The sequence below is a fragment of the Micromys minutus genome, assembly GCF_963924665.1.
Source record: "Micromys minutus genome assembly, chromosome: 1".
NCBI lineage: Eukaryota > Metazoa > Chordata > Mammalia > Rodentia > Muridae > Micromys > Micromys minutus.
Window position 1 is genome coordinate 107,954,593 of NC_137969.1, and position 13,570 is coordinate 107,968,162.

General features: G+C 45.6%; 1 protein-coding gene across 2 annotated transcripts in view; it reads left to right on the plus strand.

The window, feature by feature from the left end:
* Window positions 1-7,826, plus strand: part of ATXN1 (ataxin 1) — a 393,467-nt gene extending 385,641 nt beyond the window's left edge. For both annotated transcript variants that reach the window (XM_080933829.1, XM_080933830.1), the window contains exon 8: window positions 3,399-7,826. In XM_080933829.1, coding sequence (XP_080789955.1) covers window positions 3,399-3,929 — 531 coding nt within the window. In that variant the 3' untranslated portion in view covers window positions 3,930-7,826. The remainder of the gene's footprint in view (window positions 1-3,398) is intronic.
* Window positions 7,827-13,570: the final 5,744 nt, after the last annotated feature.

A 13,570-nucleotide genomic window follows, 5' to 3' on the forward strand; every position in this document is an offset into this window, starting at 1 on the left:
TTATAAACCAGGAAGTGAAGCCTCACTACCTTCACGTCTGGCTTTCTCCATCCAGGACAACTGGACGAGAAGATTTCAGTGGAGTGACTGTAGGAGGGAGGTTGCTGGGGGTGTCTTGAGTGGGGCAGTAGGAAAGGGGGAAGGGGGAGAGGCAGGTCGGAGGTGACAGACCCCTAAAAATGACAGATACTTCTTCCAAGAGACTCACTGTCTTTAGAGGCTTAATCGAAATCATACTAGAAAATGTTTGCATCTCTGATGGAGAAAGGAAGGAACGGAGGAAAAGAAAAATTAAAACATAATCCCTGTGAAATTATGACTCCTTAGTGCCTGGTAGAGGAACTCTAAGGGAGATAGCTGTGGGCCAGCCCAGAAAGCTGTCTATGGGGCAGACATGGGCCCTGGAAAAAGGGCCACTGGGATAGCAGTGATTTAAAGTTAAAAATATATATAATATAGTTAATTAAAGTGGTTTCTCCATTGTTTTAAACAGTGCCCTCTACTGGTCACCTCTACCATCCCAGTGTTTTCCCTTTAGAAGTCAAATTGTTTCTTAGAGTTTTACTGAGCCTCTCTTCTATCCGAAAGCATCCTAGATTCTGGGAATAGCAGTGCAAGTTTACAGAATAGGTGAGAAACACTAGGAGTAAAGTACAAAGATAGAGCATTAAAAGATAAGCGTTCTGGGGAAGATACAGTGCTTACAAGAAGGAAGTTAGGGATGGATGGGGCACTGCCAGAAGTGTACACACTGTGTAGGAGGTAAGAGTTAAAGAAGTCTTCAGAGTTAAAGAAGCACACACACACACACACACACACACACACACACACACACACACAAATATTCCTGTGTGTAGTGAGGAGCAGTGTCAGTTGGGTCCTGTGAAGCTTGTTCTGGTGACATTTTTCTCCAAGTGACATGCAGGGCTTGGCCCAAAACCCAGGTGGTAAACATCATGAGAAACTGTCTAGATGATTGAAGAGAATCCAGCCACATTTATCTGGGATCTGGATGTGGGTATTTGAAAGAAGAACGAGAGGACATTGTGATTTCCAGGGTTTGGAGCTGAAGGACTTGAAAAATCAGGATCGGAGAGGGAACAAGGGAGCCACTGTCAGGAGGTCTGTCTCTCTCAGAGACATCTGAATGGATGTATATTCAGACAACAGGTAGCCAGTATCTAACCTATAAAGCACTGAGAAGATACCGGTCTCCAGAAGATGAGGACCTCTGTCTTATGCAAGTCCCTCTTCAAGGTCTGTCTTGCTTAGTTGAAACTGTTGTCTGTCACAGGAATGTTAAGTCACCTCTTAACCATGTTGTAATGTCATGTAGGTAGAATTCAGGAGAATATAGAAGGAAGGGGATGCGAGGGAGTGTTGAAGTTTAATTCTAATTCCATTGGCTAATAACTAACGTTAGAAAGATGGTTTTACTTACACATTTAGATGGCTGAAATGGTACTATTCGTTTCATGTGCCTTTGTGAGTTGGAGCAATTGATACATAGTTGGCACTCAGAAAGCAAATGTCATAGAAACCCTCTTATGCATTGCTTCACTATCTCAGACACGTTAAGCCATGCATGTTGGTTATTTGCAAGCGCAACACACTTCTGTCTACCTTGTCTCCTTTTTTCTTCTTCTTGTAACTCACTAAGTCCACTTAGTGCTGACAATTATACTGACAGAACCTTGTGCAGGTGATCATAACTGCTGTGAATGTGTGGGTACAATGGCCAGGTCATGTCACCAAAGACAGCACTTTCCAGCACTCCTCCCATCTCCCAGCTCTTACGTCTCTCTGCTGCCCTCTTCTGGGATGGTCTCAGAGTCTTGGCAGGGGGTTGACATGGATTTCCTACTTAAGGCCAAGCACTCCATAGACACTTCTCAGCATGTTAACAAGTTTAGTGAGTGTCCGTATTAACTGCTAGCCACGGCAGAGAGAGCAGAAAAAAAAAAAAAGTAGCAGCCTTAATATGATTAAAATAGCCCAGAGCAATGAGATTTCCCTCCAAATAACATGTGCTGTGATTTTTCTTTTTAAAACACCCTTCCATGTTCTACGGATCCAGTAAAGAAAGGAAGTTCGGTAATATATTGAGATGAACGTAGGGGTGGAACATGAGACTGTAGCATAGAAAACAACCTGGTGACCGGACCATATCTGTCCCCGTAGTGTCTACTCGAAAAAGTTCTCTAATACTGCCCATTCAGGTTCAAGAAAGAACTTCCTACTGGTCCCAGTCCTTATAGATGATGCCCCCCCAAATTCTTTGAGCACTGGTTCCAAGCATCATGCTCATTCCCCCTTAGGAGCTAGGAATCCAGTGACAAACGGGTACCCACTTTTCTCCGCAGAGCTTACCTAACACTTGGTCTGACCAGTACTTAGCATGGCTCTAGCTGGGCCTTGGAGTCACCTACTGAGCCTAACAAGTGGGCACTTTGTGGTTGATGGAGACAAGTGATGGTTTTAACAGACCCCCCTCCAAACCTGGTATTCAGTCAAGTGTTCTGAATGTTGAAAGGACTTTTCCTGTGTCACATTATCTTCTGGCAAGAGGAGTTGTGGCTGCAGTTAGCATCCTTTGTCCAGAGTACTGCATTAAGAGTGAGAGGCTAGTAAACAAACTCTCAGTTTTCTCTTCTTATCCAGCCCATGTGTGTCTGTGTTAAATAAAACACTCAGGGGGATTGAGAGAGAGAGAGAGAGAGAGAGAGAGAGAGTTTGGCTGGCACAGTTCTTCCCTTACAAAGGGACCACTTCAGTTTGATTCCCCAGGCCCATGTTAAAAAGAAGCCAAGTGTGGAGGCAAGCATGTGTGATCTCCGAACCCGCTGGGGAGCCAGAGATAGAATCCTCCCAGCTCACAGGGCAACCAGCCTTGAGCACCTGATCCTCTCTGGACCTTTGAGAGATCCTACTTTAAAAGAGGGGTGGGGGGGGATGGCTGGAATCACAGTAACCTGACGAGAAGCTAGCTTTTCTCAGTGCCTCTCCCACCGTCTGTCTCTTATGTTCCCTGTACCCATTTCATGAAGCTTCCTGTTTAGGGCTGAGCACTCAACACTTTGACCTTTATGGTTTTGATATTAAGGATATAGCCACTGTTAAGTTTCCCTTGTTCCAATGGATGGCCCCACACCTGTGTACATAAAGAGAGAAAGTACCAGATGGTTTTAGTGGGTTATCCAATACCAGGGGAAAAAACGTAGCTGTCTGAAGAGCTCACACCTGAGGCTGAACTCTGGCCTCTGTACATACACGAGTTTATGTGCATACACACACACACACACACACACACATGCATGTGCATGCACATGCAAAAACTACATATGAACTGTTTTCTCATGTTTCCTTCCCTTTTCTTCCCTCTGCTTCTGTTCCCACAGGTCAGTGTTGAAGTTTTGGTAGAGTATCCTTTTTTTGTTTTTGGACAGGGCTGGTCATCCTGCTGTCCTGAGCGGACCAGCCAGCTCTTTGATCTGCCCTGTTCCAAACTCTCCGTTGGGGACGTCTGCATCTCGCTCACCCTCAAGAACCTGAAGAATGGCTCTGTTAAAAAGGGCCAGCCCATGGACCCTGCCAGCGTCCTGCTGAAGCACGCAAAGACCGACAGCCTGGCCGGCAGCAGACACAGATATGCCGAGCAGGAAAACGGAATCAACCTGAGGAGCGCCCAGGTGCTCTCTGAGAACGGCGAACTGAAGTTTCCAGAAAAAATAGGATTGCCTGCAGCACCCTTCCTCACCAAAATCGAACCGAGCAAGCCCACAGCCACGAGGAAGAGGAGGTGGTCGGCGCCGGAAACCCGGAAACTGGAGAAATCGGAGGACGAGCCACCTTTGACTCTTTCCAAGCCTTCGCTCATTCCTCAGGAGGTTAAGATCTGCATCGAAGGCCGATCTAACGTGGGCAAGTAGAGACCGTGCGGGCAGCAGAGGCCTGCGCCTCGTTTGCTGTCTGTATCCAGATTACTGTACTGTAGGCTAAATAACACAGTATTTACATATTATCCTCTTTAGGTTTGTGTTCTAACCTTGTCATTAGAGTCAAACAGGTGTGTGGCAGCAGACTGGTCCGTTTGCATTGTCTGCAAGTGTCTGTTGAGCTGGCGGGTGGAGGGTGGAGGGTGGTCCGAACCGTGGCCATGGAGCTCCAGGGCATCCTAGGTGGCCCTGGTGTGGCTTCACCAGCGCCTGCCTTTTCCAGCAGCACAGAGTAGAGAAGCGTCAGCTCCCACTGGTTTCAAGAGCAAATTCAGTGGGAGGTAACCTGCAAGGTTGTGTCTGGGTGCGTCCTTTGTGAAGGGGTGCGTGGGTGCCATGGGGGTGAGTGAGGGTCTCTCTGCCTCTGTCTCCCTCACTTGCTCACTTTCAGCGTGGGACTGGGGAACCTGGGTTTCCCACATGTAAAGTCATCAGGAACCCAGTTTCCGGGCATTTGTAAGGAGGCAGCAGATCGTAGATGGGAAACTAGTTTCAAAGAACGTGGTTCTCTCCAACATATTTTACAATTAAAAAAGCGACTTTTAATCATAGATATATATATATATATATATATTTCCCCCCATGGGGCCTGACTGCACTGAGTTTTTGTTTTTGTTTTTTTTTTGTTTTGTTTTGTTTTATTTTGTTTTTGTTTTTTAAGAGCAGCTGCCACTTGTGATTTCATTTCTGCTTTGCCAGTACAATGACATCACCGGGTGTCATGGTGGGCAGGGAAGTCCTCGCTCAGGTCACTCCTGGTCAGGCAGATAGCAGTGGGGCTGGGGGACAGAGGGAGCACCCACACTGGCCTCTGCGCAGTGTGAGGAAAACCAATCAGGTTATTCACATTGATTTTTGCTCCCAAGAGGAAAATGCAAGTCCCCTCCTGCCTCCCGAGAGAGCCAGGTGGTTCTCAGAGCTGAGCTGGCAGCATCTTTTCCATCCTTTAGGTCTGGTACTGTTCATGACTATGGACAACTCGGGTGCCGCTTCTTTTCCTCAAGCCCAGTCTGACATGAGGAGTTAGATCTGGAAGAGGCTCATCTGTTACTATCCTGTAAACAGTTAGAAATGCTGTGCAGGCTTCTTAAACAAGCGTCTTGGCCTGCCACCCAACAAGTACTGTATCTCACCTTCGACTCTTTGGGGGAAAAAAGAAAAAGACAAACCTAAGTTGCTTTTTTGATTTTTTTTTTCTTCTCAACACTGTAACTACATTTCTGCTCTGCGAGACTGCTCACAAGCTGGCAATGGAAGGCTCCAGTCTGGTTTAAAGGGATGAATGTGAATTATGAACTAGCCCGTGACAATATATGACCACCGAGTACTACCTGAGGGCAGGCACTTGTCACTTTGATGTTGGAGAGAGAGTTAAAGGCGTACGCAGTTGGCAGAGAAACCAAGAAAAGACACAAAGGAAAAGACACTCGATTTTTATTCAGTGTTTTTAGGATGAACTTCTAAAGAACTTTGCAATTTGCACATCTTGAGTCTATAATTTGTGTGATATTCCTGCAGTTTTTATCCAATAACATTGTGGGAAAGGTTTGGGAGGGGTGAATGAGCATAAATAAATGTAGCAAAATCACTTTCTAACCTGCCTAGACCCTAGGCCCTTCTTAGAAGGTTCTGTCCCTTTGAGACTTCATTTTGTCATCTACACATCTGTTACCAGAAGCCAGGTCTGAGAGTCGTCTTCAGAGCCATTGAGAGTTTTTCCATACAGACACTTTACATATGCAAGCAAGTATTTTCATTTCTGGAAAAAAAAAAGTGTTCACATTATTTTTTAGAAACTTAGGTTTCTATTTGAGATCAAAGTCAGATCTAATGTTTGGTACAAAACCCCAGGAAGGGTATTTTCATAAAGTCACAAGTTTTCTTTCCCAGAGGTCAAAATACCATCGGTAGGTTCTGAGTGTGTCTTTAAGTACCTTAAACCAAGTTTTATAAATAGGGAGAAGTTTTTTGGGTTTTTTTTTGTTTGTTTGTTTTGTTTTGTTTTTGTTTTTGTTTTTTTTTTTTTCCTTTTACCATTCTTACTTGGCTGACTGCAACTAACCTAAATAAGTACTTATTTGATTTTTCTTTTTAGCCATTAAAAGGAAAAAAAAAAAAAAAAAAAAACTTTTTCCATTTCTCAAAAAACAAAACAAAACAAAAACCAAAACAAAAAAACAAAAAAGCAGACTGAGCTCTCCCCCTGGCAACCCACCTGTTGGCTGTCCAGTTCCCACTCACAGTGGCTTTCACTGGGACTAATGATCCTTTTATAGACTGTTTTCTGGGATGTACCAAAAACCTCTGAGTAGGTCCAGAATAGCTGGCCTCTCCCTAAACTTCATCCCCCCTCCACCTGCATGTTTGCAGAGCTGGGTGGACCTATTCTTGTAACCAGATGCTCATTTAGTGCTGATTTTTTTTTTTTTAATTCAGAGACCTTACTTAATCTTCTCTAGCTTAATCTTCCCTATAACTGCTCAGGGTACTGGCACTTACTAGATGTTTTGTTTTTGTTTTTTTTAAACCTTCAATGGTGAGAGGAATCAGAGGCTGCCACAGAGGCGCACTGTATGCCGTTATCTACAACAGCCTCTGTGAGCTCAGAAAACACACACACACACACACACACACACACACACACACTGCTCTCTGGCTAACTTGGAGGACTGAACTGACTGCATCCACTAAACTGACACTAAAACAGGTAAAAACACATGGTTTAGAGCAATAGGAATATCATAACTTTTGTGGTTCTATTTCAGGTATAGGAATTATACAAACCATTGGTTCTCTGGAAGCATCTGTCCCACCTTGTTCTCTGGCTCCCTTAGCATGTGCAATACTTTGTGTGCCAATAGTGTGCTATCTAGTTAAAGTTCATTACCTTTTGGCCTTTTCCTTGTTCTCTGGCCTGATCTTTCTTCTCCTCGATGGCCAGAGAAAGGTTGGAGGAAGGGAGCCAGGAGAGATGAGCCTCCTTGCTTCCCCCTTAACAGGGTACTGGAGTAGTGTCTATCACCAGGACACAGCAAGAGCCAGCCAAGGAGGCCTGAGGGAAGCCCCTCGAAGGCCTATCCTTGCACTCTGCAAAGGCTCTTCGCTCTGTAATGAAGCTGGAATGCAGCGAGGAGGCAGACTGATTCCTAGGACACACTCTGGATGTGGTCTTCGATCAACCTATTCTCGGCCTCTTCTGTATCCTTGAGACTTTGATCCCTGCCTTTGACACAAGCAACTTATTGCATATGTGCGTGTTCTGAGCATGCCCACCAATGACTTTGGAGGGGGATCACCTGGCAACCACAGTCACATTCCCCTGAGATGGCTTTCTCTTCAAATAGGAAGAGCACACAGAGGCAGGAGCCACCTCCAATTTGCAGACATTGGTGGGGCCCTCCAGGCTCCCAGAGCACTTGAGATCAGCTGCATAGGGAAGCACAGGAATAGCGGGGCCCTCATCGGACAAGGATCAGCCACATGCCTCTGTACCTGGCTTCTTTGCAATATTTACCAAGAGCCGTCTCTCATTCTCCTCTTTCCTGCTTTCCGTTTTTAAACAAAGTAACAGCAGGCCTTTTTTTTGTGTGTGTTTACAACGAACACAATCACCAAGAAATTAGTCAGGGCAAAAAGAAAAACATAGTAATATTACTAATAAGAAATCAGCAAACAAGGACCTCTTTCTAGGGATTTCTAAATACATAAAGTGACTGTTCCTTAGACTGTTTAACTCTAGAATTATTTCAGTTTGTCTGGGCCACCTTGGGGTCAGCGGGATGGGGTGGGGATTGGGGGAGAGAAGGCCACGGATACCACTTACCTCAAATCTTTTTAAAGGTGGGAACCCAAATTGCATTTGGGGGGAGGGTGGGGGGAGCTTGCAGGATAATCTTCTATGTTGGTCACATTTTTCTTTTCTTGATTCATCCAACTCAGTTTGGAATGGCCTGGTTTTTGTGGTGGTGGTAACAGAATGTCCTTAACTCTGAACCCTGACCTTGTATGTTTTCTGTTAGGTGAGCTTGTTGGGTTCCTCCCCGCCCCCCTTACCCCACGAGGAAGTGGCAGCGTCCTTCCTTCTCCCTTGCAAGGAACCCTGCAGACCCTTCCACACCTCTTACTCAGGGATGGGGCTGGTGTGTGTGTGTGGAACACAGATGTGTTCAGCAACAGCACTTTGGACTGCTCTGGAGTAGGGTTGTACAATTTCCAGGAATGTTTGGATCTCCCCGCACCGTGTGGATTGCTCCTTAGCTTCTGCACAGATTGCAATATGATGCTGCACGTTCAGTAGCTCCTCGTAATCAGAAAAATCCACTCTTTGCACATAGTTTGATCTTTATTGAAATTATGTTGCCAAAATCTGTGTCTGTCCTAGCTTTGGATTTCTTTTTCATTTTTTCCTTTTCTTTCTTTCTTTCCTTCTTCCTTCCTTCCTTTCTTTTCTTTTATTTCTTTCTTTCATTTTTTCCTTTTAAGGAAACAATTAACAATACCTTGTAACATCTGTGACTACTAAGGAAACCTATTTTGTAGACTCTCGGGAAGACACTACACCCACTTCAGACAGGGTGAGGAGGTAGAGCTCTTGGGATAGAAAGCCAGACTTTTTGAGTTGAGTCCGTTGGTGTGGCAACTGTTTCCTGAGCCACTCAACCAACTGGTCCACTCTCTCATGAAGCCCTCTGCGCTCCCCATTTCTCCTTCACCCCCTTTGATTCCAGGGGAATACAGGGCCTCCAGTCTCCAGGGTCTAATCCAGTTTCTTTGGTGGTTGAGATGAAAGGCAAGAGAATCATACTTTGATGTTTTAAAAGTGGAGCAAAGCTCTTTGCTTCCATGTTTGTGTTTTGAAGCCAGAATTTCTGAAATAGAGAATTTAAGGAAAAATCGAGTAATAACTATAGAGAATCTACTTTTTTTTTTTAATATAAAGCACATGCATATGACCTGTTGAGTTGGGTTGGTTTCCTCCCTTGTTCATGAACAGTGTTGTTTTTGTTCCTAAGGCAACTCCAAACAGTTTGCACACCTCTACTCTGGAGCTGAGATTTCTTTCACATAGATGACCTCGCTTCAAATGTTACCTTACTGATAGGCTTCTTCTTGTAGCGCTATACCTTATGGAAAGTGTTTTGTTTTGTTTTCTTTCAAGTACACCCAATTTGAGCAGCCGGGGTGGGGAGGGGGGAGGGTCGAGGCACTCACTTTGGGGGGTGGTACAGATAATTTTTCTAAAAAAATTGCACAAAAGAAAAATGAATGTTGAAATGATTCATTCAGTGTTTGAAAGAGACAGATCTGTTGAAACCATGAGTTTCATATTTTGTGTGTAAAAAAAAAAAACAGAAAAAAAAACCCACAAAAAAACAAAACAGAGGAGGGTTTGAAAGTTACATGTGTGGGAGTTTTATTTTTCCTGTATATAGCGATTTGTTGTCTTGATGATCAAATTCGTATGGTTATGGCCTGGAAGAATTATGACGTCAGAGGCTCTTCAACTAGACCGTACCTATGCTCACTGTCCTGTTTTTGTTACACACAGCTCTTGTGTGAAGGATGGGAAACTCTGTATTCCGCTATTTGAGGATACTGTCCATTCCTAGGCCGAAAGTACTCCCCTAAGTTCCCTGCTGAAGCCATTGCAACTTTACTTTGGATGATGTCTGACATTTTCAGCACTTCCTGTTTCTATAAACCCAAAGAATACAATCCTGAACACGAAGTGTTTCTAAAAGGGATCCTCCTTCCCAGTAGACAGGAAAAAAAAAAGTTGAGCCTTTCTTCTGCCCCACCCCCACCCCAGACCTCATTCACGTGGGGGTAAAACATCCTTTCTGGCTTGAATGCCTGGCTTTTGTTTGGAGGTTTCTCAAGCAGAAGCCGGACACCATGCAGAGCAGTTTTCTCAGAGTTATGTTTCGGTTCGGCAGCTGAGCTGGGTGGTGCAAACCGGCCAGCATCGGGCAGTAAACACACCCTAGCTTTGAATACTTTGATTTGGGTTCACATTGCCTCCCTTCCCGTGCAAGGCTTCTGCTTTTTTTGCACGCCGACGTGTGCATACAGGAATGTCACCTGCATTCAGGTGAAGTGTGTCTGGCCAATAGGTACCACCTGTGTGGTACAGTCTCTGAGAACTTCCCCAACACTTTCGAACTGAAAGGAGTTAAGTCTTCCACTACAAATCACTTGGAGACTCCAGCCACTCATGTTTTCTTGTTCCTTTGCTGGCTGGCTGGCTAATCTGAAGGCCCATGTGGAAAGCACTGTTTACAGTAACCCTGACCAAGATAACATACTGTCCTAGACTACCGAGCTGAGATGACACTGGCTTAGAACTGTTGGAGTGAAAGACCAGTTACTAAGGTTTGGTGTATAGGGTTTCTTTAGTTCTTACAGGAGCCCTCTACTCTGAAGTTACTCTCTAGTCCAAGAATGGGATGAACTGTTGAGTCAATGAGGCGTAACCATGGCAACCCACCATTGTCCCATTCTGGGACTACTGACCCCTCCTCCACCTACACCGCTCAAGTGTAATCCCAGGTAGTGTCAGCTGAAAGGGAGTTGGGGTGGAGTCCTGTCAGTGTTCCTGGCAGCCTTTCAGTAAGACAGTCTGCATCTCTAACCAGTCGGGTCTTGACCCCAAAGAAACTGAGTTTTGTACCAGTTGAAGGGTTTTAACATCAGGTTCTCAAACCCCCCCATTTTCATTCATAGGCCTTCTGCAGGCTGAGCAGAAACAGACACCAAAACCTGGGCTGAGGGTACTTCCATGTGGAGAACTAGGGAAAACAAAATGTTTTTTTTTTTCCTGCACCTTATTGAAAAGAAACTTTTCCGCGCATACATAGCTAAGAGCTTTTTCCGTGACAGGAGACCGTTTCTGTACGCGTGCATACTCTCTGTAACTCCAGTGTAACATGTTGTATTTGCACTAGCTTTTATAAAACAAATATTAAAAAAAAACATGGAAGAATTCATATTCTATTTTCTAATCGTGGTGTGTCTATTTGTAGGATACACTCGAGTCTGTTTATTGAATTTTATGGTCCCTTTCTTTGATGGTGCTTGCAGGTTTTCTAGGTAGAAATTATTTCATTATTATAATAAAACAATGTTTGATTCAAAATTTGAACAAGATTGTTTTAAATAAATTGTCTGTATACCAGTACAAGTTTATTGTATAATACTCGTACTACTACTAATAAAATAACAGTGCCAACTGCAAACCCGTGTCTTCACTGTAAGTCAGACTGTGGTAGACAGCAGAGGCTGAGACGGGCGAGTCCATACCCCCTGGGGAGACTGGTGAAATGAGGTATAGGTGTCCCCTGATCTGCCATCTCCTACCTATCTGCCCAACCTTCCAGGTTTTTCTCCTCCAGTGATCAGCAGCTTCACACCTTAGGTGGCACTTCTGAGAGCAGTCTTGGGTTGTGTTCCAGCTGGTAAGTGATCTTGTCATTGCTGCGTGTGGTTCCTGGCGGTGCATGCTTCTTACAAACCTGGGCAACAGGGCTCTTCCAGCATGACAGGCCAGCTCTAGGTCTGCCTGGAAGTACTGTGCACAGGTAGGTGTTGGGCTCCGTTTTGGAAAGGCGTGGCTCGGTGATGGTTTAGGAAAACGTGGCTCCAGTAGCATTGACCCCAGCTATGCCCTGCTCTGCTCCTCGAGTGCCAGTGGCACGTTCCTTTGGTTCAAAATTGAGCTCATACAGGGAAGAAGCAAGATAATGCCAGGGATGGTTCAGAGTTCTCACTTGGCCAGGGAAGAACGGGAACTCTTTGCTTCCACGTTCTTCTGCATTGTATTTTTGAGCTATCCAATTAGGACTCATCCCAACAAAGCAGGCAGCCTAGGTCACTAGTAGCATGTGGCTCCTGAAACAAGGGTTTGGGGGTCTGCACATTGTAGTTTAGCGTAGGGGAACATAGGTGGCATGCCGGAAAGCCTCCGTGGACCAGACTTGAAGAGCTGTTCCCGGGATGCAATGGGCAAGCCCTCTGCCTGCTCACTTGATTAGATACTAATTAACAGGCTGTTTAGCCTATGGCAAGGATAACTCAAAAGGTCAAATACAAAATCTACACAGCTTGCTGTGACACTGAGGCCTGGCCCTCTCTGCTTCCCTGTCTGCAGAGATGTGAGCAGGCAGCCTTCCATAACCACAGGCACTTCTGCCGCCATAGCCCCCATTCCATCACAGGAGGTCCTGTGCATGGGCAACAGGCCTCCTTTGTGCTGTCTGCCTGGACAGAAGGATGCTCTCACAGTGGTCCTCTAGGCCCACTCCCATCACAGACTTGCTCCAGCAAGGGGAATGTGTGTTCTTTCGATGAAGCCTATGCTTCAAGATAATCCTGGTGTCTGGGGGTCTTCAAGAGCTTGGCCTTCATCTGCTAAGACTAGATAGCAAGAGGCCTGCCTCTGGCTATGGAAAACCACCAGTCTGCAAAGACCCTTGCAGGGGGAAGAGCAGAGTGACATTTGTTACTCCAGGGAAAGGAAAGCAGAAGCCCAGGGCAAGACCATCCTGAAGCAGCACCATGCTGACCACATGCTATGGCACCGACAGGGCGATGTCCCCACGGTGGCACATGCTGCAATGCTAACACAGGGCCCGGGCCTGTGGTACTGTACTGAGCTGTTAAGGTATACTGTATTGAGAATCTGGGGGTAAAAGGCACAGTCTGAAAGGACTTAAGACTTCCTTTTCTTCTCACTTACACTAGGCTCATTAAGCTGACGTCAGGGCTGAAATATGAAACACGTGCTCCATAGGGTACACCAAGAGAGGCTGACACTTGACACAGATTGGGCAGACAGGAAGTAGGGTCCTCTAGACAAGTGCCACATCCTGTCTGCCTTGAATACCCTCTTTTTGCATTGACTCTTGTGATGGTTCGTCTTGCCAAGCAGACTAGATTTAGAATCCCAACGGAGATAAAATTATAGGTGTGCCTGTTAGGGTGTTTCCTGAGAAGACTAACTGAGAAAGTGAGTAGCACCCTGGGCTGGGGACCTGGGCTAGAGAAAGAAGATGAGGGCTGGGGAGGCGGGAAACCAACGGGAACAGGGGCATTTCTGTCTCCGATTTCCCAGTTTGCAGAGAAGTAAGCAAGCAGCCTTGTGTTCCCAGTCAGAGCTGCTAACCACTTCCAGCCTTCCCTACGATCACGGACAACATCACTTCAACTTTCCTGGAAGAAATCCTTCCCCACTTAAGTTGCTTCTTCCAGGGACTTGATCATTGTGATGGAAAGAGAAGTGAACACACCCAGCATGCAGCCTTCCCAAGCACAGCCACGTATATCTCTACAGGTAAAAGAGCAATTCCTCGGGGCTCTGGGAGGGAAGTCGGAGAAAGGTTCATTAGGCAAACTTCTCAAACTTTAGGGATACTCTTATAACACCAGACTGCAAATGGGCTGGCCATCCCCCATGTACTGATGAAGCTGGATCATCAGACCCTCACTCTGCAAAGCCAGGCCCTCCCTACGAATGTCCCATGTTGTATTTGCCTTTTCAAAGAGAACATACTCCTATGCCTGCTGATAAGCCTTGTTAG